Below are 26,051 nucleotides of genomic sequence, written 5' to 3'. Positions count from 1 at the left end.
CAGTCACCCAGCAGAATGACAAAGATGATTAAAAAAAATCTCAAGATCCACATCCACTAACAGCAGCCGAGTAGTGGAGATCAATAGCAACAGTACAAACTAAAACCATTCATTTATCATTACCTAACTACCAGGTGGAGGCTATATGTGCGGGATATTTCAAGGCACCACTGTTGTCTTTGCCTTCGTTAGGTCTTTCTATTTCTTGTGACCACTGTCTGCATGCAACATGCTGGCTACTCTCCTATTAAGGCGACTCAAGCTGCCCGGACAAATCGTTTACAGCCACAACGCAGAGCCAGAGCAGGGTGCATCGGGACAAGACCAGCTAAATGAGATGCAGATGACGTTCATAGAGAAGGCGATAGAGAGAGACGGAGACTGAGAAAAAAACATATATATTTTTTTTAAATGGGAGCTTGAGAAAAATAAATTAAATTGAAGAAATTAGGTTCCTTGAGCAGCAACATCAACAGACCATTGCAGAGTGAGGGGGAAAAACACACACTACACTGTAGCCAACAATAATAAATAGTACATCGAATATGCCTATTAGCCTTTGAATAATAAATAAATACATGTATTTTACAATCATTTTAAGTGTTGTCTTTGCATTTGTAAATACTACCAATAAGACTTTCAAAATGTTGAAGGAAAGAAAGGAGGATATGGCTTTTAATCATTACAACATATTTCTTAATTGGTTGGTTATAGAAGTTTCAGTCTCTCATTTAGCCTAGACCTATAGACCCATTTCTGTGTTTTAAAACGCGCAAGTTGCTGGCAGAACAAGGGGGAGTTCTTGTAGAACACCTGCAAAAAAAGCCTCTATTTACAAATCACATTTTATTTGTCACATACACATGGTTAGCAGATGTTAATGCGAATGTAGCGAAATGGTTGTGCTTCTAGTTCTGATAGATTACTTGTTAGATATTACTGCACTAACAATCCCCAACAACTACCTAATGCACACAAATCTAAAGGGGTGAATGAGAAAATGTACATGGAAGTATATGGAGGAGCGATAGCCGAGCAGCATAGGCAAGGTGCAATAGATGGTATAAAATACAGTATATACACGTCATATGAATAATATAAAATATGCAAACATTACTAAAGTGGCATTATTTAAAGTGACATTGTATAAAGTGACTAGTGATCCATTTATTAAAGTGGCCAGTGATTTGGGTCTCAATGAAGGCAGCAGACTCTCTGAGTTAGTGATTGCTGTTTAGCAGTCTGATGGCCTTGAGATTGAAAAACAGCTTCTGTCTCTCGGTCCCAGCTTTGATGCACCTGTACTGACCTCGCCTTCTGAATGTTAGCGGGGTGAACAGGCAGTGGCTCAGGTGGTTGATGTCCTTGATGATCTTTTTGGCCTTCCTGTGACATCGGGTGCTGATGGAGGGCACGAAGTTTGCCCCCGGTGACGCATTGTGCAGACCGCACCACCCTGCGGTTATGGGCGGTACAGGATACTCTCAATTGTGCATCTGTCAAAGTTTGTCAGGGTTTTGGGTGACAAGTCAAATTTCTTCAGCCTCCTGAGGTTGAAGAGGGGCTGTTGCGCCTTCTTCACACACAGTCTGTGTGGGTGGACCATTTCAGTTTGTCTGTGATGTGTATGCAGAGGAACTTGAAACTTTCCACCTTCTCCACTGCTGTCCCGTCGATGTGGATTGGGGGGGGGGTACTTCCTCTGCTTGTTTCCTGAAGTCCACAATCATCCTCTTTGTTTTGTTGACGTTGAGTGAGAGGTTGTTTTCCTGACACCACACGCCGAGTGCCCTCACCTCCTCCCTGTAGGCTGTCTCGTCGTTGTTGGTGATCAGGCCCATTACTGTTGTGTCGACTGCAAACTTGATGATTGAGTTGGAGGCGTACATGGCCACGCAGTCATGGGTGAACAGGGAGTACAGGAGGGGGCTGAGAACGCACCCTTGTGGGGCCCCAGTGTTGAGGGACAGCGAAGTGGAGATGTTGTTTCCTACCTTCACCACCTGGGAGCGACCCGTCAGAAAGTCCAGGACCCAGTTGCACAGGGCGGGGTCGAGACCCTGTGCCTTAAGCTTAATGATGAGCTTGGAGGGTACTATGGTGTTGAATGCTGAGCTATAGTCAATGAACAGCATTCTTACATAGGTATTCCTTTTGTCCAGATGGGACAGGGCAGTGTGCAGTGTGATGGCGATTGCGTCTAGGGTGGGTCTAGGGAGGCCGGTAAGGTGAAGGTGATATGATCCTTGACTAGTCTCTCAAAGCACTTCATGATGCTTTGAGTTATCTTTGCCTTCTTGGGTACAGGAACAACAGTAGCCATCTTGAAGCATGTGGGGACAACAGACTGGGATAGGGAGCGATTAAATATGTCCGTAAACACACCAGCCAGCTGGTCTGCACATGCTCTGAGGACACGGCTAGGGATGCCGTCTGTGCCAGCAGCCTAGCGAGGGTTAACACGTTTAAATCATTTACTCACGTCAGCCACGGAAAAGGAGAGGGGGGGCGCAGTCCTTGTTAGCGGGCCGCGACGGTGGGACTGTATTATCCTCAAAGCAGGCAAAGGTGTTTAGTTTGTCTGGAAGCATGACGTCGGTGTCTGTGACATGGCTGGTTTTCTTTTTGTAGTCTGACTTCCTGTAGACCCTGCCACATATGTCTTGTGTCTGAGCCGTTGAACTGCAACTCAACCTGGTCCCTGTACTGGCATTTCGCTTGTTTGATTGCATTGCAGAGGGAATAACTACACTGTTTATATTAAGTCATATTCCCAGACCTCTTTCCATGGTTAAATGCGGTGGATCGCGCTCTGTTTTTTTGCGAATGCCGCCATCCATCCACGGTTTCTGGTTAGTGTAGGTTTTAATAGTCACAGTGGGTACAACATCTCCAATGCACTTCTTTATAAAACACACTCACCGAGTCAGCGTATAAGTCGATGTTGTTCTCTGAGGCTGACCAGAACATATTCCAGTCCGCGTGATCAAAACAATCTTGAAGTGTGGTTTCTAATTGATTGGACCAGCATTGAATGGTTTTCGTCACTGGTATATCCTGTTTGATTTTCTGGCTATAAGACAGTATGACCAAGATGGCGTTGTGGTCGGATTTGCCGAAGGGAGGGCGGGGGAGGGCTTTGAGAAGCAGAAGTTAGAGGAGCAGTGGTCGATGGTTCTGCCCATGTGCGTAGCGCAATCAATATGCTGGTAGAATTTAGGTAGCCTTGTTCTCAAATTTGTTTTGTTAAAATCCCCAGCTACAATAAATGCAGCTTCAGGATATACAGTGCCTTGCAAAAGTATTCATCCGCCTTGGCATTTTCCCTATTTTCTTGCATTACAACCTGTAATTTAAATGGATTTTTATTTGGATTTCATGTAATGGACATACACAAAATAGTCCAAATTGGTGAAGTGAAAAACAATTGCATGTTTAAAAAAATAAATAATAATAATAATAGGAAAAGTGGTGCGTGCATATGTATTCACCCTCTTCGCTATGAAGCCCCTAAATAAGATCTGGTGCAACCAATTACCTTCAGAAGTCACATAATTAGTTAAATAAAGTCCACCTGTGTGCAATCTGTGTGTCACATGAGCTCAGTATATATACACACACACCTGTTCTGAAAGGCTCCAGAGTCTGCAACACCACTAACCAAGGTGCACCACCAAGGAAGCTACACCATGAAGACCAAGGAGCTCTCCAAACAGGTCAGGGACAAAGTTGTGGAGAAGTACAGATCAGGGTTGGGTTATAAAAAATATCAGAAACTTTGAACATCCCACGAAGCACCGTTAAATCCATTATTAAAAAAATGGAAAGAATATGGCACCACAACAAACCTGCCAAGAGAGGGCCGCCCACCAAAACTCACGGACCAGGCAAGGAGGGCATTAATCAGAGAGGCAACAAAGAGATCAAAGATAACCCTGAAGGAGCTGCAAAGCTCCACAGCGGAGATTGGAGTATCTGTCCATAGAACCACTTTAAGCCGTACACTCCACAGAGCTGGGCTTTATGGAAGAGTGGCCAGAAAAAAGCCATTGCTTAAAGAAAAAATAAGCAAACACGTTTGGTATTCGCCAAAAGGCATGTGGGAGACTCCCCAAACATATGGAAGAAGGTACTCTGGTCAGATGAGACTAAAATTGAGCTTTGTGGACATCAAGGAAAATGCTATATCTGGCACAAACCCAACAGCTCTCATCACCCCGAGAACACCATCCCAACAGTGAAGCATGGTGGTGGCAGCATCATGCGGTGGGGATGTTTGTCATCGGCAGGGACTGGGAAACTGGTCAGAATTGAAGGAATGATGGATGGTGCTAAATACAGGGAAATTCTTGAGGGAAACCGGTTTCAATCTTCCAGAGATTTGAGACTGGGACGGAGGTTCACCTTCCAGCAGGACAATGACCCTAAGCATACTGCTAAAGCAACACTCGAGTGGTTTAAGGGGAAACATTTAAATGTCTTGGAATGGCCTAGTCAAAGCCCAGACCTCAATCCAATTGAGAATCTGTGGTATGACTTAGATTGCTGTACACCAGCGGAACCCATCCAACTTGAAGGAGCTGGAGCAGTTTTGCCTTGAAGAATGGGCAAAAATCCCAGTGTGCCAAGCTTAGAGACATACCCAAAGAGACTTGCAGCTCTAATTGCTGCAAAAGGTGGCTCTACAAAGTATTGACTTTGGGGGGGTGAATAGTTATGCACGCTCAAGTTTTCAGTTTTTTTGTCTTACTTCTTGTTTGTTTCACAAGGAAAATTATTTTGCATCTTCAAAGTGGTAAGCATGTTGTGTAAATCAAATGATACAAACCCCCCGAAAATCTATTTTAATTCCAGGTTGTAAGGCAACAAAACAGGAAAAATGCCAAGGGGGTGAATACTTTTGCAAGCCACTGTATGGTTTCCGGTTTGTATATAGGCTAGTTAAGTTACTTGATGGCCGTCTTGATGTCTGCTTGAGGGGGAATGTACACAGCTGTGACTAGAACTGATGATAATTCTCTTGGTAGGTAAAATGGCCGTCATTTGAGTGTAAGGAATTCTAGGTCGGGTGAGCAGAAGGACTTGAGCTCCTGTATGTTGTTATGATTACACCATGAGTCGTTAATCATAAAGCATACACCCCCGCCCTTCCTCTTCTCATAGAGGTGTTTATCTCTGTCTGCGCGATGTATGGAGAAGCTTAACCGATTCCGACAACATATCCCGAGAGCGCCATGTTTCCGTGAAACAGTTTCTCTCGCTCTCTCCCCATGTTGCTTTTGAGTGCATTTCACACAACTTTTGAATTATAATTAGATTTTAAGGCTTGTATGAATGTCCTGCTTAATATAATATTTGTGTCATCATCGCAAATCAACTGCATTACACTTAAACTTCTACCAGTAAAATGGCTCTTTGGCTAGCTTTTGCTACAGCCTACAGTATATTAACGAGCGTTAGTATTCTAGCTAAGAACCACTGCATCCAAAATTGTTATTTTGCAAAGATCACAAACAAATATAAATCTTAGCAACTGTTCAAGCAAGAATCAAAAGATAATTGTAAGCGTATTAGAACCCAAAAATGTTGTTTAGAAGTAATAAAAACGTAAAGCTATGTTGAATGGGCACAGATGGCGATGGCTTTCTTACTGCCTCGTGCATTTGTGCGTGACGTCAGTGTGTAGTGTACTGGAAAGGGGTCTATAGGCTACATTTGATTAATGATTCCGGGCCAGTCGACCTCCAATGTCATCTGGACCGGCAGGTTCCCTATGGTTTTCCTTAACTCTGCACCCTTGTTCAGTCATGGGATGGGGCAGCCTCTTCTCCATGCAGATATACCACTGTGGCAGCGACAACGGTGCATGTCTTCTTCGGTGCCATTCTTATCTTTCCAGGTAGGTAGTGGAACCTAGTGGGAGCACAACACAATAAGACCGTGTGGTAACGCAACACCGTGACCTATTATTAACACCGTCATGTTATTTGCCGCTATTGAAAAACTAGGCTACAAACCTGCGCTTCAGCACTCCAATGCAGCAGCAGCGTCGCTCAATAAGGCATCTCGCCTCAGCATGAGCATTTTTGTACTCCCGCTCCTGGTCTGTCCTGGGTGCCAAAACACTGGTGTCATCAGCCACCTTTTTAGTGGGTAGCCACTGTCCCCCAGCAGGATGCCACCACATCCACCCTCTTCAAAACACCCGCTGGAGTGTGCGCTCCCGGAGGATCCCAGCATCGTGGGTGGACCCAGGCCACCTTGTCACCACGTCTATAATCTTCATCTCCTCGTTGCAGGCAAGGTGTGCGTTGATGGAATTAAACCCCATTCTGTTGACATGGTCAGAAGACGCCTGTATCCTGACATGAGTACAATCAACGCTGCGTCTCTTTGGTTAGGTAGGCAGACATGGTAACGAAGTCGGTTCTTTATGGCGAGTGACACACGTCGGATTGCCCAGTAGGCTGTAGCTCTGCTGACAACTATCACGTCCGCCACCGTGTTTTGAAATGCACCATTATTCCTCTCTGACACATGAACCAGCTGCAGCGAGAGCTCATCGATTTAAAACAGATCACGCCTGTTAAAGCGGAAACTCTCAATACACTCCCACCTGTATACAAATCCAGAAAGTTGCGGCGATCTCTTAATATTCGTTCCCGTCTAAAGGCCCACTGGTTGTTAAAACCAATAGAGAAAATGCACCACGTTCTGTTATTGAAATTCTCATTTTCTGTTTCTATGGAGAATAGTGTAACCATGGAGAATGTTCGATTAGACACCCTTGGGCTTTCGCCCAGGTGGTCCAACTGTAACAGTATTGCTCTCCTTGTCCCAACCTGGGCTTGAACCAAGAACCCTCTGAACACATCAACAACTGCCTGAAGCATCAGTGCCTATTTCTCCACAAAAGCCACGGGCCTTGAAGAGCAAGGGATACAACTACTTCAAGGTCATAGAGCGAGTGAGGTCACCGATTGAAGCACTACTGGAGCGCACCACTAACTAGCTAGACATTTAACACCTGTATTACAACAGGTATAATTTTTATGTCTGTGTAACAGTGTAGGTTCCGTCCCTCTCTTCGCCCCAACCCGGGCTCGAACCAGGGACCCTTGCACACATCAACAACTGACACCTCACGAAGCACCAAAAGCCACGGCCCTTGCAACGCAAGGGGAAACCCTACTTCAAGTCTCAGAGCGAGTGACGTCACCGATTGAAACGCTATTAGCGCACACCACCGCTAACTAACTAGCCATTTCACATCGGTTACATCTGGTGTAGAGCACATTTTACGTCCGACATAGAGTTACTTACGACCAACTGGTGCAACCGGCACGACCTATAACCAGGATATCAGAGTGGACTTAAGCAAGCATTTCAAGGTTACGAGCCCTTCCCAACAATGCAGAGTTACTTGGCTCTAGCGACTCCTTGTGGCAGGCCAAGCGCCTGCAGGTTGACTTCGGTCGTCAGTTGAACGGTGTTTCCTCCGAAACATTGGTGCAGCTGGCTTCTGGGTTAAGCGGGGGTTGTTAAGTAGGACGCATGACTCGACCTTCGCCTCTCCCGAGGCTGTTGCAGCGATGAGAAAAGATCGTAATTGAAGTTGGGAAAAAAGGGGGTAAAAAAAATAAAAGTGTAACACAAGAAAAATAAAATACACAAGAACAGAGCTATATACAGGGAGTACCAGTATCAGATCAATGTGCAGAGGTATGAGGTTTTTGTGTTAGATATGTACATGAAGGCAGGGTAAAGTGACTAGGCATCAGGATAGATAATAATAAGAGTAAGAATAAAGAACAGTAGCATCAGCATATGATGTGTGAAAGCGTGTGTGTAGTATGTGCATGTATGTGTTTGTGTTGTCGGTATGCGCGTGTGTTGTGTATGTGAAAGTCTGTGGGTTTTGTGAGTATATATATATATATATATAGTAGGATATCCAATCAAAAACACATTTTGACCAATGGGTAAAATATGTAAATTGTGTTGATAATCCTCGTAGAAAACCAAATAGTCCAAACCTGATGTCTCTATCAAAATTAGCGAGACTAAAAAAGTGGTTACATTTTTAAATAAAAAAACTGGAAAATTGCATCGCATCAGCTAGGCAGGTGGCTTCGCGAGAATTAAGGCTACCTGACAGGCTTACCATTGAACTCAACTTTCTTCTAAAATCCGGAAGACATAAAACAAAAAAAGAGATGAGAGATATCGATTTTAAGACATTTTAGTATATGCTGTTCATATTAATGCAAAGTTTGTGTTCTTTTTCAAAGCCTTTTACATTTAATTCCGCTCGTGTCATAAAAAAAATGTTTATTTGCGAGCCATGATAACAATTTGGAAGATGACCACAAAATGTAAAACCCTCAAAAGTGCTCTGTGCTTATTATCAGATGTATTCTATGTAGTGCTAAATACGGCTGCTAGAATCCTGACTAGAACCAAAAAAATGTATCATATTACTCCAGTGCTAGCCTCCCTACACTGGCTTCCTGTTAAGGCAAGGGCTGATTTCAAGGTTTTACTGCTAACCTACAAAGCATTACATGGGCTTGCTCCTACCTATCTTTCCGATTTGGTCCTGCCGTACATACCTACACGTACGCTACGGTCACAAGACGCAGGCCTCCTAATTGTCCCTAGAATTTCTAAGCAAACGGCTGGAGGCAGGGCTTTCTCCTATAGAGCTCCATTTTTATGGAATGGTCTGCCTACCAATGTGAGAGACGCAGACTCAGTCTCAACCTTTAAGTCTTTACTGAAGACTTATCTCTTCAGTAGGTCCTATGATTAAGTATAGTCTGGCCCAGGAGTGTGAAGGTGAACGGAAAGGCTGGAGCAACAAACCGCCCTTGCTGTCTCTGCCTTGCCGGTTCCCCTCTTTCCACTGGGATTCTCTGCCTCTAACCCTATTACAGGGGCTGAGTCACTGGCTTACTGGTGTTCTTCCATGCCGTCCACGGGAGGGGTGCATCACTTGAGTGGGTTGAGTCACTGACGTGGTCTTCCTGTCTGGGTTGGCGCCCCCCCCCTTGGGTTGTGCCATGGCGGAGATCGTTGTGGGCTATACTCGGCCTTGTCTTAAGACGGTAAGTTGGTGGTTGGAGACATCCCTCTAGTGGTGTGGGAGCTGTGCTTTGGCAAAGTGGGTGGGGTTATATCCTGCCTGTTTGGCCCTGTCCGGGGGTATCATCGGATGGGGCCACAGTGTCTTCTGAACCCTCCTGTCTCAGCCTCCAGTATTTATGCTGCAGTAGTTTATGTGTCGGGGGGCTAGGGTCAGTCTGTTACATCTGGAGTATTTCTCTTGTCTTATCCGGTGTCCTGTGTGAATTTAAATATGCTCTCTCTAATTCTCTCTTTCTGTCTTTCTCTCGGAGGACCTGAGCCCTAGGACCATGCCTCAGGACTACCTGGCATGATGACTCCTTGCTGTCCCCAGTCCACCTGGCCGTGCTGCTGCTCCAGTTTCAACTGTTCTGCCTGCGGCTATGGAACCCTGACCTGTTCACCGGACGTGCTTGTTGCACCCTCGACAACTACTATGATTATTATTATTTGACCATGCTGGACATTTATGAACATTTTAACATCTTGACCATGTTCTGTTATAATATCCACCCTGCACAGCCAGAAGAGGACTGGCCACCCCTCATAGCCTGGTTCTTCTCTAGGTTTCTTCCTAGGTTTTTGGCCTTTCTAGGGAGTTTTTCCTAGCCACCGTGCTTCTTTCACCTGCATTGCTTGCTGTTTGGGGTTTTAGGCTGGGTTTCTGTACAGCACTTTGAGATATCAGCTGATGTACGAAGGGCTATATAAATACATTTGATCTTGATTTGATTTGCTTATGTTACAAAATAAAACTTTTTAAAATATGATTTATATGTTAGAGAAAGACCCCACTGAACGATTCAGAAAACGCAAAATCCTATTTGTCTTGATAAAATGCATTTTATAACATAAGGAACCCTATATATAATCTTGTGATTATGCATCGAGTCGATGCAAGATTGGGTCAGTACAGATAGCCTGGGTAACAGCAGTCTTACGGCTTGGGTTTAGAAGCTGTTTCGGAGCCTGTTAGTCAGAGAGCGTCGGTACCGTTTGCCAGAAGGTAGCAGACTACGGATGGCTGGAGTCTGACAATTTTTCGGGCTTTCCTCCGACACTGCCTGATTTACACTGCGTATAAAACATTAAGAACACCTGCTTGTTCCATGATAGACTGATCAGGTGAAAGCTATAATCCGTTATTCAGGGCCGGTCCTTGCCGTTCTACCTCCATACGAGAGCCCAAACAATGCCGCCCCCCACAAAACTAGAATAGTCCCAGTAAACAAAAAGCCTGAAGTTAGGTTAAATGTAGGTTCTGAATAAAAGGTGAAAAGGTATTATCCATACGTTTAAAATATACATTTCCCAGAATGTTGAAAATGCATATTTTCTGTACATAAAAAAAGGCTCATTTCCAGTTGAATGAAAGTTGAGATTATGTATTTTCAGGATGTTGGGCTCCTGAGTGGCGCAGCGGTCTAAGGCACCGCATCTCAGTGCAAGAGGCATCACTACAATCCCTGGTTCGATTCCAGGCTGTATCACATCTGGCCGTGATTGTTCCATAGGGCGGCGCACAATTGGCCCAGCGTCGTCTGGTTTGGCCGCAGTCATTGTAAATAAAAATGTGTTCTTAACTGACTTGCCTAGTTAAATAAAAGGTTACATAAAAAATTAAAAAATAGTAAAAAAAATAAATGAAAAATAAATAAATTATATATATATATATATATACACTGCTCAAAAAAATAAAGGGAACACTTAAACAACACATCCTAGATCTGAATGAAATAAATAATCTTATTAAATACTTTTTTCTTTACATAGTTGAATGTGCTGACAACAAAATCACACAAAAATAATCAATGGCAATCCAATTTATCAACCCATGGAGGTCTGGATTTGGAGTCACACTCAAAATTAAAGTGGAAAACCTTTGATGTAATGTTCTTAAAACAAGTCAAAATGAGGCTCAGTAGTGTGTGTGGCCTCCACGTGCCTGTATGACCTCCCTACAACGCCTGGGCATGCTCCTGATGAGGTGGCGGATGGTCTCCTGAGGGATCTCCTCCCAGACCTGGACTAAAGCATCCGCCAACTCCTGGACAGTCTGTGGTGCAACGTGGCGTTGGTGGATGGAGCGAGACATGATGTCCCAGATGTGCTCAATTGGATTCAGGTCTGGGGAACGGGCGGGCCAGTCCATAGCATCAATGCCTTCCTCTTGCAGGAACTGCTGACACACTCCAACCACATGAGGTCTAGCATTGTCTTGCATTAGGAGGAACCCAGGGCCAACCGCACCAGCATATGGTCTCACAAGGGGTCTGAGGATCTCATCTCGGTACCTAATGGCAGTCAGGCTACCTCTGGCGAGCACATGGAGGCCCCCCAAAGAAATGCCACCCCACACCATGACTGACCCACCGCCAAACCGGTCATGCTGGAGGATGTTGCAGGCAGCAGAACGTTCTCCACGGCGTCTCCAGACTCTGTCACGTCTGTCACATGTGCTCAGTGTGAACCTGCTTTCATCTGTGAAGAGCACAGGGCGCCAGTGGCGAATTTGCCAATCTTGGTGTTCTCTGGCAAATGCCAAACGTCCTGCACGGTGTTGGGCTGTAAGCACAACCCCCACCTGTGGACGTCGGGCCCTCATACCACCCTCATGGAGTCTGTTTCTGACCGTTTCAGCAGACACATGCACATCTGTGGCCTGCTGGAGGACATTTTGCAGGGCTCTGGCAGTGCTTCTCCTGCTCCTCCTTGCACAAAGGCGGAGGTAGCGGTCCTGCTGCTGGGTTGTTGCCCTCCTACGGCCTCCTCCACGTCTCCTGATGTACTGGCCTGTCTCCTGGTAACGCCTCCATGCTCTGGACACTACGCTGACAGACACAGCAAACCTTCTTGCCATAGCTCGCATTGATGTGCCATCCTGGATGAGCTGCACTACCTGAGCCACTTATGTGGGTTGTAGACTCCGTCTCATGCTACCACTAGAGTGAAAGCACCGCCAGCATTCAAAAGTGACCAAAACATCAGCCAGGAAGCATAGGAACTGAGAAGTGGTCTATGGTCCCCACCTGCAGAACCACTCCTTTATTGGGGGTGTCTTGCTAATTGCCTATAATTTCCACCTGTTGTCTATTCCATTTGCACAACAGCATGTGGAATTTATTGTCAATCAGTGTTGCTTCCTAAGTGGACAGTTTGCTTTCACAGAAGTGTGATTGACTTGGAGTTAGATTGTGTTGTTTAAGTGTTCCCTTTATTTTTTTGAGCAGTATATATATATATAGAATGTATTTTCCAGATGTTGAAATCAGGCAAATTTTTTCTTCTGGATGAAAGTTGAAAATAAGTACATTTATAGACGTCTATGTTTGGGCCAAATCAAGGCTGGTCCAGACCGGACAAAATCTGACGTCGATGACTGGTTCAGATTTGGGCAGGACCAAAAACTCATGTGCGTGGATGTGGAAATCAAGGCCGGTCCGGAACTGCACCAAAAAAAGACGTCCAAAAGGCGTCAGCGTCGGTCCGTACTTACTGAGGTGTAGTCTACAGTGTTGCTGGAAATTTTATTTTATGAATGCCCATCTATGTGGTAAGTTTACTGTTCGTAAAACACCAAAAAACAACATCCGGACAGGACCAATAAAAGATGACCCAACTTTATCAGGAGTTGTCGCGAGCCCATTTGCAGTGTGTTTACACAGCGACAAATGCAGAAGTATTTTATTTTTCACTATGATCAGCTTGTCAAAATGTACAGATACAAACTACTGATCGTGACAATGGGGTGAAACTCCTGGTCAACAGATTGTACATTCCATATTGTCCATTTTAGTTTGACCTGTCCTGTTTGCAGGACATGTTTGTTTAACATGACAGCGCATTTTGTATTTGATTGAGCGCCATTTAGGTTAGGCTATTTGATCGGAGAAACCTGCATTATGTAAAAAGTGTCCGTCTCATTACACTGTCATACATTTTATATCCAGCCTGTAGGCTACAGAAAAGGTCACATACTCTTTCTACCATATACTATATCTGCTACATGATTTATGTTCGAATGTTTGTTTGGCAGAACTTTGGTGGAGCGCCGCAGAGATGCGTCTCTCCAACAGCACCCTGGAGAGGCGTGCTGGGAATGGACAAGCAAAACATTTTGGGCCCCTGCTTTTGGCAAATTTGGCACTGCTTATCAAAGGGCGGCATCAGCGCTCAGATTCCACTGTTTGAGAGAAATTGACATTGACGAGCTAAACTGACCAAAAACAATCTGCCGCCATAGGCGGCCGCCTAATCCTGTCTAATGAGACGGCCGGCCGTGCCCTTATTGATGTCACTTGTTGAATCCACTTCAATCAGTGTAGGTGAAGGGGAGGAGACATGTTAAAGGATTTTTAAGCCTTGAGACAATTGAGACATGGATTGTGTATGTGTGCCATTCATGGCCAAGACAAAAGATTTAAGTGCCTTTGAAGGTGCACCGGTTTGTGTCAAAAACTGCAACGCTGTTGGGTTTTCACACTCAACAGTTTCCCATGTGTATCAAGAATAGTCCACCACCCAAAGGACATCCAGCCAACTTGACACAACTATGAGAAGCATTGGTGTCTACATGGGCCAGCACCTTGTAGAGTCCATGCCCGGCGAATTAAGGCTGTTATGAGGGCAGGGGGGGGGGTGCATGAATATAGAGCACTGTATACGGGCAGGGGGGTACCGATGTGTATACAGCCGTGGTGATTAAGGATGAGAACTCTCTTGGTAGATAAATGTCTGCAGCTTACCATGAGGTATGCTATATCAGGTGAGCAAATGCTCAAGATTACTTTCACACTGGAAGCAGCAAACCAGTTGTTGTCTATGAAGACACACCCTTCTGGACTTGCCTGAGGCCACCTTCGTCCAATCGTGCTGCTGCATGGAGAAACCACTGAGTCCTACGTACATAGAGTCAGCCAGCATAGTCTCTGCAAGGCATATCATATTGCATTTTTATAATATTTTTTTTACAAAAGGTGACCATATGTCTGCTCAACTGGGTGAGCTAGGCCTAAGTGTTAAAGGCCCACTGCAGTCCAAAATCCTGTTTTCCCCTGTGTTTTATATAGTATTGTACAACTGCTGATGAAACTAACAGATTTTTAAAAAAGATTTAAGAAAAAAGAAAAAAAGTGTGATTTCCTGATAGTTGCTGGTTGAAAATTCAATCTACACAGGACCTTCTAATCAGCAGGTTTGCATGAGCGGGAGTTGCGACAAATCTACAGTAAGGTACTTAAATTTATGCCGAGACATTTTATATTGATATAAAACAGCATCATTGGGCCTTTAACAGGTTTGTGAGACAAACATGGATTTTTGTCATTGTCAATTGAAGCACCCCTGTGCCAATCTAAGTAACATAATACCAAAATCCCCATCAAAATCCGTCAGTTTAAGGTAGAGAAATCGTCGCAATCCACTGCATCTGCCTATGTCAGTCAGCCTTCCGCATCTGCGGTGGAAGGTGGCTGAACTACAGCGGTGTGTGTCAGACTATGAGACATCCCGAAAATCTTTCTTCTCACAAAAATGTTTGTAGTTTCTGAACGGTTTGACCTACAAAAATATGACCACTTTCTGGAAAGGGGAGACTAATCAACATGATGTCGTTCTCAGTTTTTCTCTACGATCCCCAAAAGTGTCACGGACTCGTCTGAAGTCGGTAACGCTGATGTCCCAACTTCTATCTGTGGCGTCCAAACCGTTTAAGCTACAAACTAATATGACCCCACTATAGAAAGGGGATAGTTTCACGACAGTCTTTTTTCTATTTATTAATGTGTTATTCAATGCGGTTCTATGGGCTATCGTAGTAAAGGCCAAATTCTAGATTTTATCAACCTTTTATTTTTATACCTAAGGGGTCCTAAAATTCAAAATCAAAATAGATAAATGATCCATGGTATGATAATCTTAAAACAATTCCATATGTTAACTTACAACCCAATGTCAAGTCGACTCATTTCAAATTAAGGCGTCTTCTGAGACGCTCATGTGACTTTGTTTTTTAACTTATCATGGACATGTTAAGTTGAATTCCACACATTCCTGACCTTTTATCCAGCAGCCAACAACAGTTGGGTATGAGCACATGCCAGCACAACCAGGACTCACCCTGCATTCATGTGACATACTGTATATGGGAAAGAGATTAAAGAATAGCAGGTAGACTAGACTTGGCACACAGCATCAAATAAAATACAAAATATTCATCACATGCTTTGTAAACAACAGGTGTGGACTAACAGTGAAACGCTTGCTTACGGGCCCTGCCCAACGCAGAGAAAAATATATAAAAAAAATAATAAACGAGTAATAAATACACAACGAGTAACAATAACTTGGCAATATACACGGGGTACCAGTAATGAGTCGATGTGCAGGGGTACGAGATAATTGAGGTAAATATGTACAGTTGAAGTCGGAAGTTTCCACATGCCTTAGCCAAATGCGTTTAAACTCAGTTTTTCACAATTCCTGACATTTAATCCTAGTAAAAATTCAGTTATAGGTCAGTTAGAATCACCACTTTATTTTAAGAATGTGAAATGTCAGAATAATAGTAGAGAATGATTTGTTTCAGCTTTTATTTCTTTCATCACATTCCCAGTGGGTCAGAAGTTTACATACACTCAATTAGTATTTGTAGCATTGCCTTTAAATTGTTTAACTTGGGTGAAACGTTTTGGGTAGCCTTCCACAAGCTTTCCACAGTAAGTTGAGTGAATTTTGGCCCATTCCTCCTGACAGAGCTGGTGTAACCAAGTCAGGTTTGTAGGCCTCCTTGCTCGCACACACTTTTTCCTTTTTCCTCCAAACACAACGAGGGTCATTATGGCCAAACAGTTCTATTTTTGTTTCATCAGACCAGAGGATATTTCTCCAAAAAGACCATTTTTGTCCCCATGTGCAGTTGCAAACCATAGTCTGGCTTTTTTAATGGTGGTTTTGGAGCAGTGGCTTCTTCCTTGCTGAGCGGCCTTTCAAGTTATGTCGATATAGGGCTCGTTTTACTGTGGATATAGATACTTTTGTACCTGTTTCCTCCAGCATCTTCACAAGGTCCTTTGCTGTTGTTCTGGGATTGATTTGCACTTTTCGCACCAAAGTACATTGATGCGAAAACACCATGGTCCCATGGTGTTTATACTAGCGTACTATTGTTTGTACAGATGAACGTGGTACCTTCAGGCATTTGGAAATTGCTCCCAAGGATGAAGCAGGCTTGTGGAGGTCTATAATGTTTTTTTCTGAGGTCTTGGCTGATTTCTTTTGATTTTCCCATGATGTCAAGCAAAGAGGCACTGAGTTTGAAGGTAGGTACACCTCCAATTGACTCAAATAATGTCAATTAGCCTATCAGAAGCTTCTAAAGCCATGACATTTTCTGGAATTTTCCAAGCTGTTTAAAGGCACAGTCAACTTAGTGTATGTAAACTTCTGACCCACTGGAATTGTGATACAGTGAATTATAAGTGAAATAATCTGTCTGTAAACAATTGTTGGAAAAATTACTTGTGTCATATGCACAAAGTAGATGTCCTAACCGACTTGCCAAAACTATAGCTTGTTAACAAGAAATTTGTGGAGTGGTGGAAAAACGAGTTTTAATGGCTCCAACCTAAGTGCATGTAAACTTCCGACTTCAACTGTACATGTAGGGATAAAGTGACTAGGCGACACGATAGATAATAAACAGTAGCAGCAGCGTATAAGATGAGTCAAAAGAGTCGGTGCAAAGAGGGTCAATGCAGATAGTCCGGGGTAGCTATTTGGTTAACTATTTAGTGAGTAGATTCACCTATTTCTGAGGTTGGAGCATGTTCAAAGCAGCCTGTACAATACACATTTACTATATCCGACACAATATTTGAGAACAAACTACTAATGAGAGATGACTCCATTGTGTGATCGCATGTGCTAGTAATTGTGAATATTCTTCTGACACAATCTGTAAATGAGAGGGCCTAGGTCCTAGGCTGTCACAACTTCACACGTTTTCACTGAAAAATACTTTCCAATAACTGGCTGTCTCTGAGTCCTATTTTGGACATTGAGTAGTAGCAATGCTTGAGTCACTATCTGTTCAGGGTGTTGGAGACAAAGGGGCTTCACAGAACACAATGTACTATATGGGAAAACTGTGCTGCAATGAGTTTAAAATAAATGAAGTCTGCATTGTTAGCAGTGACAGCAATGCTGCGTTGCTTGTAGGTTTTCATTCTAAGTCTTGTGCTAACGTAAGCCCCCACTCACAAACCATCAGTCATAATAAGCAGGAACAAAAATGGTTTGGTATCGGTGTAAAGTTCTACAAGGCCTATATATCTCCATTAAACAATGCCTTTGTCTCTGCTTTTGAACAAGGAGATATATCGAGCCCAAGTGATAGCCTAAAAAGAATGGGAAGATGGAATAGCATTTAATTGGTTTGCGTCTGAGGTAGCTGTAGACATCTGATAAGGCTGCGCCGAGACAGCACCGATCACTGACTAACAGCACACATGACTCCTAGGTTATCTCCACTGCAGTGCTAGCAAACTAGGCACGGAAAATGTGAGACTTACATTCTATAGTAAAATACTTGCTTGAAATAATACAGTTAATGCCTCAAAAAGGGACCTTACCCTTTCAGCTTTGGCCTAGCTAAAATACCCTACAATGACTTTTTTTTTTTACATAAACAATTCAATATTCTATGGAGTCACAATTTACTGAACAGACACGGTTCATTACTTGGTTGTCAAGCGACTGAAGCCTATTGCAATTCTTTCATTTCTGTCTCTCGGCTTTCCAAAATAACTAGGACTGAAAAAAATGAACTACTGGTCCAAATATTATAATTGAAGTCATGTGATACTGTCTACAGCACATTAGGCTATAGTGACATCAAAGTAAAGAGTTTACACAGTCAGAACATAATTCATTTACAAACCAGTAAAACAGGGGAGGGTGAACGGATATAGGAGAGTTGCAGCAATGTTTCAAATGTCACTTTGTTACAACATAATTATGACTAATAATGTATAGCGATGCGGATACTTCCATTATAATTTGGTTACAAAGTACTCCATCATCATATGACAGCAGCACGCAGCTCGGCAGCGTGTCGAAGAGCCACCACACACTAGACTAAAAATAGGCAATCACATACGAGCAGTGTGCCCTTTAAGAGCTATTCCAAAATACATCATTCATTTTCCTCAATAATTGCAACGATTTTCACAAGGATAGTGTGGGATGTGACCTCCAGCGTCGTTTTTCAAAGTAGTCAGTCCACCAATGGAAAATAAGAAATGATGCATAGCCTGCATAACAACCTTATTATTAGGTCATAATAGCATAATCAATATTATGACTTCATAATTGGTTAATCACATCACTACGCAACAACCCATTGCGACACTTCTTAAACATTGTCATAATTAAGAGTTACGCTGTTTTAATGATCTGAACAGGTGCCCGTGTGGGTTGCAGGAGACTGAAATCAAAGTACTTTGTCTCTTTTTCTTGAACCATTTGCATGAAGAATATTCAACATAACCTAATATTCATCACAGCCGGTTAATATTATTTGGTAGAATGCTTGAAAGCGTAGGCTATAGACCTAGCTTGTCGACAGAGATGGAGAACTCTGTTAGTCTATAGATATGGTTATTGCAACAAATGGTTACATTTCTTGCATATTATGCCAGCTCACTCTGGGAGTGTTTAAATGCAACCTATGAGTAGACTATACATATAGGCTACTTCTGCAGTGTAAGATGCTCTCTCTCTCTCTCTATGATGTGGACATGAAGACATTACCATAATCATCTTCTAATACACTTGTCAATTAATGTCAATTAAACGCATGTTTATTATGAAAATGTTTCAAATTGGATTAAAGGTTAGGCTACTTATTATACATCCAAACATACCTGAAAAGGCAACATGTTGTTGCTGTTGTCCGTCCTAAAGGCGTTGTCCTCCATCCAAGATTTCGGGGTGAGGGGACCAGCTCTCGGGAATTTTGGGGGTGCTATAACATTGCTGGAATATGGCTTTTTCATCGGGGAGATGGGGTTCATTGAAGACGGCACCCCTACACCGACCCCCACGCCAACCCCGACTCCCACAGCTCTCCGCGGGTCCCTGCCTGCCTGGAGACCGCTCCAAGGATTAGAGGCTGTGCTCCAAGCGGCATTTTGGTGATTATTCCAACCCGAAGATGAAGCAGGTGAAGAAGCCTTGCTATTCATGACAGACTGGTGACTGTATGCGGTTCTCTGTGGAAAGGGACCTTGGTTGGGGCTAACAGGGGATCTCCGTTGCTGCGGCGGTGGCTGCTGCTGCTGTTGCTGGGCTTGCTGCTGAGACTGTGCCAAGCCAAGCTGAGGTGAGAAATTGCCTCCAAATACCGGATTGACGTGATGGGGGAAGTTCTGAAAAAGCATTGTTCCGTTCACCGAGGGTATTCCTTGAAAAAAATTGTCGTCCACGGTGTTTGTGGTTCCAGTGGACCAAGTGCTACCAAATGAGGGGGACAGGGTGCCACCGGTTTCCTGCGGCTGATGAAAATTTAAACCAGGCAGGATCGGAGACTCCATCAGCACTTTCTCTTTGTTGAGAGCTGAAGCTGCTTGGTAGCTCACACTTGATGGGCTCTCTGATGTAGGGGGTTCCGAGGGGGTCGGGGTGGAGGGAGGTTCTACGGTTGGATCTTGCTGCTGATGAGGTTGGGCTTTGTTTTTGTCCATCAGTAAATCATCCTGCATGGTTTGCTGAGCTGAAACGGGAAAAACAGAGACGAGTTATTATTGAGAATGTCATAGACTAGGCTCGCAGGGTTGTTATGATATTTCAGAGAACTCAAGAGTGTACTTGTTCTGCTGCAAGCCAATTGCAATGCGAATTCGTAATCACCCATTCAGCAAACAAAATCGAAGACTACCGACGTGACACAATAAAGTGCACTAAAAGCAAGAGATTCAATAGTTTCACCCTTTCGGACGCCAGCGCTCCACTCAGATGTAGGCTATGCGGGAAATACACGTGGAGGACACCGACATTCACCAATATTCGCCACGTATCGTTTTCCTTTCCTTTACCCAGCAACTCCGAACTACAATGTGAAACTGATTCTTGTTCCTGTTTTTTTTTCCCTCACGAGAACCACCCCTGAGTTCATTTGCATACGTCAATAAATACAGCTGCTGCGTCCTTCAAAAAATGGTTAAAGAGACACGCCACCTTGACCAACCCACTTCTCAGAAAAATGGATAGACATAGCTATTTCCTATGGAATGAGCAAGGCCACTTTTCCTTAAGTTTCTGCGTCAGTGATTGCTGCAGTAGCTATAGATATGACGCACTTATAGGCGACTTTTCTTTGTATGACATCAGCCTAGTAGGCTGGACATGTTCTACATTTTAGGTGACTTGACAGAACGGCTTGCTACATAGGGAGGCTCATAGCTTCACCCTAAAAGCATGAATGTTATAAAGGTTACGATGAGAGGCAGATTCAGTTATAGCATTAAACTTGGTCAATTTGCCCGTCTCCTTTTTATATGCTCATTTTCTGAGTAGGGTGCAAATGGGTGCTATAACAGAGGCCACGCCTATCTGCATATCTACGTTTGGAAAAGCCTAAGACCCTTTTCATACTATGACAGATTCTCTTGAGGTTTCGAGAGAATACCCTTGGCTATGTATTTCGCCTCTGCTTTCATGCATGTCTGCATTTATGATCCGTCTGTATTGATAAAAACTAAAATATTTATAACGTAAGCCTGCTATATTACATTTGGTTTTCCTAATTTTGTATAGTTTATCATACACTATACGTTTATTCTGGGCGTCCCGTTAGCATCATTATTAACATAATTAGGCCTTTCGCTGGTCATGTGAGAACAGTATCAATTTACTCATATCAAAACCCAAGAACCGCTTGTGACTGCCGTGCACTAGCGGTTCTTGGGTGGGGTGGGGGGTCGCAGTGCCCCTGTGACAACAATTTTGAATTTTGGACCCCCTTGTGGCCCCCCTAAATGTGGAGTATGAAATAATTTTTACATAAATTTTTGCTATCGTTCTTTTTTTACATCCGTTATTAGACAGTGTCATCGCGGAACATGGTCTTTTGCCTGCTAATGCCTGCAATGCAGTGAAGAAAACGATATGACAACAATAACGTCTAATGTAACTGGCCCCTCTAACAGTACAACTGGCCCCAGCTTGGCCCCCCCAGTTGAAATGGTCTAGAACAGCCACTGCTGCCGTGCACAGTCACACTTGAATGAGAACTATGAGACTGCATGGTTTTGTCCATTTTAATTATGAATTACTAGAGATAACAACTGTGGCCTATAATAAAAGCCACATATGGTGGTATTTAGAAGCTATTCGGGAATAGGCTAAAACGACTCACACACGCAGTAGGCTGTGTCAAATTTAGGTTGAGCACATTATTTTAATTATCAGACTTCCTGAATATTTCTAAGAGGTGTGAGGTAGACTTATCGCAGCAAAATATATGCAAAATATTGCAAGGCATTCTGGACACCCAGTTAGTCCTTGTTTTCTCCTCGACGCATAAACGTTGCCAATTCAAGGTCATCAAGTAGCCTAATCAATATAGGTGCAGTTTACCAGCCTAAAAGAAAAACAATACACCAATTTGGACAATCTAAAAGTCGTATTTTTCCTACGCGTTGGTTATACAAGATAGTCAATACATTCACAAGCGGGCTATTAATACATTCGTATCCAACAGCCCCTAATCTACAACTGTACAGATACCACCAAACAAACACGGCAACAACCGCATGCACAACCGTGTCGGTTTTCTGTTTCACATGACATTAAATTTACCTTAATCGTTCACCTTTTGGGACTGTAAATATGGCTATTTCTGTTTGCCTCGTCTGGGTTTAGATATGACAAATGAGCTACCCTTGCGCGGAGGTAGTCAGTAGTTGCTTCAACAGCTGATTGACTGAAGCGCATGGATGATGCAGAGGCTTCAGGGAAATGTAGTTTCATAGTTTTAATGTACTCCTCCAGAATGCAAAGTTTGGTCGAAAATAAAACAATCGTTTTGGTAAGCTTTTATTTTAAAAGTAGACCTATGCATTTTTTTGGGGCATAAAAGTAGACTAGTATTGAACGAGGACATCTATTTCATGACAATTCATGATTGGGTTTCAAAATGTCAATTTTTCTGCAACAATATATAGTCTGATTGGATCATCATTAGACGAGGCTGCTTTTCGTCACCAAACCACAGACCCATGTTATTATGAAAAAATTTACCCAAACGACACTTGCCCAATATCTTCCATGACTGCAAAGCCCTTGTTGCAACATTTTGCAGTCATTTTAACAGAGAAAATGTCGCCAATAGAGATACAACTAAGCCAATAAATGCGATGCACTCCCGAAGCGTGTGGCCCTGAAACGCTACTGACAGCTCGGTATAATATATGAAGCCTACCGCAATATGAAGTATTCTGTAGCCATATGTGTATCTTCATGATGCGAGTCTTCCCAAGTAGTCGCAGTGCCTCTTAGGTCCGTTATACAAGTTAGAGCATTAATTTGATAATTCTTTGGCCACATGAAGGAGATAAAATGTGGTCGGACTACATATCCCAGGCATCATGTAAACGTGTGATTTCGCAGCCTCTGACGGGCTTGTTATTGTTGGTGACGCATAGTGCATCACCTCAGAGACAGGCAGTCAATGGAGTCAAGTTGTCACAGCGATGCATCCATGATAAACACAGTATTACTTGTTTTGAGCAAACTATTAACGTGAAACCGCAGGCGAAGCGTCGAGTTGTAATGCATTGTTTATAATGACCGCAAAGGAATTGGCTTATAGTTGAAGTTACTTTATTTCGGCTAACCAACAAGCTAGCCAGCCAGCTAAACTATTCGAAGGCCTCGCCGCTTTCAACAAGGCCAAGCTAGCTAACTAACCTGCATCGTTAAACACTCAAAACGTTTGTAGTGTTGTTTTACGTTTATTGGCTATATGTCGGAAGAAATCGCATTGGTAATGCAACAGAATTTGGACAGGTGAGTTGAGTTTAACGTTAGGTAGCTACCTAACCTACTAGCGAAGTTAGCTTGCTAACGCGTCACAGCTGGGGGGGGACCAGGTGACTGCAAGGGCGCCATGGTTAATAACTATACTAAATCTTACCTTGTGAGTATTAAAGTATTACAATGTTGCTAGTCATATGCAGCATGCAAACTATACTAAGTTCATGCGACATTGTCGTTACCATGGGGCAGGATCAGTGGGACCAAGATATGTTAACTAATGGGGGTGTGTCACGCGATGCACTTGCGACCTGGCTCAAATCAAAGTTTATTTGTCACATGCGCCCAATACAACCTTACAGTGAAATGTTTACTAACAGGCTCTAACCAACAGTGCAGAAAAGGTATTAGGTGAACAATAGGTAAGTAAAGAAATAAAAACAACAGTAAAAAGACTGAAAAAATAACAGTAGCGAGGCTACATACAGGCACCGGTTAGTCGGGCTGATTGAGGTAGTATGTACATGTAGATATGGTTAAAGTAACTACGCATATATGATGAACAGAGAGTAGCAGCAGCGTAAAAGTGGGGTTGGGGGGGCACACAATGCAAAAAGTCCGGGTAGCCATTTGATTACCTGTTCAGGAGTCTTATGGCTTGGGGGTAAAAACTGTTGAGAAGCCTTTTTGTCCTAGACTTGGCACTCCGGTACCGCTTGCCATGCGGTAGCAGAGAGAACAGTCTATGACTGGGGTGGCAGGGATCTTTGACAATATTTATGGCCTTCCTCTGACACCACCTGGTATAGAGGTCCTGGATGGCAGGCAACTTAGCCCCAGTGATGTACTGGACTGTACGCACTACCCTCTGTAGTGCCTTGTGGTCAGAGGACGAGCAATTGCCATACCAGGCAGTGATGCAACCAGTCAGGATGCTCTCGATGTTGCAGCTGTAGAACCTTTTGAGGATCTGAGGACCTATGCCAGATCTTTTTAGTTTCCTGAGGGGGAATAGGCTTTGTTGGAGTCGTGCCTGGCCGTGCAGTCGTGGGTGAACAGAGAGTACAAGAGGGGACTGAGCACGCACCCCTGAGGGGCTCCAGTGTTGAGGATCAGCGTGGCAGATGTGTTGATACCTACCCTCACCGCCTGGGGGCGGCCCGTCAAGAAGTCCAAGATCCAGTTGCAGAGGGAGGTGTTTAGTCCCAGGATCCTTAGCTTAGTGATGAGCTTTGAGGGTACTATGGTGTTGAACGCTGAGCTGTAATCAATGAATATTATTCTCACGTAGGTGTTCCTTTTGTCCAGGTGGGAAAGGGCAGTGTAGAGTGCAATAGAGATTGCATCATCTGTGGATCTGTTTGTGCGGTATGCAAATTGAAGTGGGTCTAGGGTTTCTGGGATAATGGTGTTGATGTGAGCCAAAGCACTTCATGGCTACGGACGTGGCTGACAAGGTTTCCACTAGATAACACAACCACAAAGTCAATTGTGTTCTTTGTTCTTAATTTAAGTTAGGCATAAGGTTAGTAGTGTGGTTAAGGTTTAAAAACAGATTTTAATTTTAAGATACATTTTAGAAATGTTTATGACTTTGTGGCTGTGTTAACTAGTGACGACCGGCTGATTGCAATCGGTCCTGGACCTCTCTGGTCAGATCGTCCATTTTGTTAGTTGGGTTCATCAGTATTTGGACAACGCTCTTGAAGCTATTTTCCTGTTGTTGTAACAACTGCTTATAGAACACTTTTTGTTCATTTAAAAGATCCTTCACCTGTAAATGATAAACACTGTCCTCTTCATGACTTCCACCTTTGGCTTTGGAGCCATGGTGGCAATGTAGGCTAACGCTTTTACTCCACGCATTTCCAGACAAGGCAGGGCAGATTTAAACAGCAACAAACAGCAGGGATTTAGACAGCCACAAGCCTGGGAAAAGCCGTGGTCCCAGCCAGAAGGGCTAACCACGTCACAGGCTGTGTTCAAGCTGTTAAGGAAATCTTGCTAGCTGATGGCTAGTTAGTAGCTAGGCTAGCTGCTACGCCAAGCAGCTCTTCTAACTTTTGGTTGGCAGGATCCCTGGACGATATACTGGTCCCAGCAACTGAGGCGTGTCGTGGGATCCAAATTTAAGAAGGTAGCAAGTAACAGATTTATTTTCAATAGAACACTTTTTCATTCTTTCAAAACAACAAACCAAGCTCTCCCTCATATCTACCCTCGTATCTTGCTCAGTACATAGTCGATGTGCAGGGGTACGAAGTAATTTAGTTAGATAGTTTTGTATATATAGTTTATGTGGACACCCCTTCAAATTAGTGGATTAGGCTATTTCAGCCACACACTTGCTGACATGTGTATAAAATCGAGCACACAGCCATGCAATCGCTATAGACAAACATTGGCAGTAGAATGGCCTTACTGAAGAGCTCAGTGATTTTTAAACATGGCGCTGTCATAGGATGCCACCTTTATTGTGAAGTGGAAACGTCTAAGAGCAACAACGGCTCAGCTGCGAAGTGGTAAGCCACACAAGCTCACAGAACGGGACCGCTGAATTGCGTAGCGCGTAAAAATCGTCTGTCTTTGGTTGCAACACTCTACCGAGTTCCAAACTGCCTCTGGAAGCAACGTCAGCACAAGAACTGTTAGTCGGGAGCTTCATGAAATGAGTTTCCATGGTCGAGCAGTCGCGCATAAGCCTAAGATAACCATGCGCAATGCCAAGCGTCGGCTGAAGTGGTGTAAAGCTCGCCGCCATTGAACTCTGGAGAATTGGAAACGCATTTTCTGGAGTGATTTTATTTCTTTAACCTTTATTTAACCAGGAAAAGCCCATTGAGACACTGGGTCTCTTTTTACATTTACATTTACATTTAAGTCATTTAGCA

The 26,051-nt window shown here is 43.6% G+C and overlaps 2 protein-coding genes across 9 annotated transcripts in view; one reads left to right on the top strand and one right to left on the bottom strand.

The window, feature by feature from the left end:
* Window positions 1-22,761, bottom strand: part of cpeb3 (cytoplasmic polyadenylation element binding protein 3) — a 78,113-nt gene extending 55,352 nt beyond the window's left edge. For 3 of the 8 annotated variants that reach the window (XM_014199958.2, XM_014199966.2, XM_014200004.2), the window contains exons 1-2: window positions 22,607-22,761; window positions 19,050-19,897 (exon numbers count right to left, since the gene is read on the bottom strand). In XM_014199958.2, the coding sequence (XP_014055433.1) occupies window positions 19,050-19,897; window positions 22,607-22,646 (888 nt within the window). In that variant the 5' untranslated portion in view covers window positions 22,647-22,761. Of the gene's footprint in view, window positions 1-19,049; window positions 19,898-20,034; window positions 20,444-21,984; window positions 22,126-22,606 lie in introns of those variants that run through there. The other 5 variants (XM_014200007.2, XM_014199977.2, XM_014199997.2 and 2 more) reach the window with 5 other exon arrangements.
* A 79-nt stretch (window positions 22,762-22,840) lies between these two features.
* Window positions 22,841-26,051, top strand: part of marchf5 (membrane-associated ring finger (C3HC4) 5) — a 52,492-nt gene continuing 49,281 nt past the window's right edge. The window contains 1 exon segment of the mRNA NM_001140034.1: window positions 22,841-23,193. Coding sequence (NP_001133506.1) covers window positions 23,150-23,193 — 44 coding nt within the window. The 5' untranslated portion in view covers window positions 22,841-23,149.

Source organism: Salmo salar, chromosome ssa01, assembly GCF_905237065.1.
Source record: "Salmo salar chromosome ssa01, Ssal_v3.1, whole genome shotgun sequence".
In the NCBI taxonomy this organism is placed as follows: domain Eukaryota; kingdom Metazoa; phylum Chordata; class Actinopteri; order Salmoniformes; family Salmonidae; genus Salmo; species Salmo salar.
Note: the sequence above shows the minus strand (reverse complement) of the source record. Positions and strands in the feature narration are given on the sequence as shown.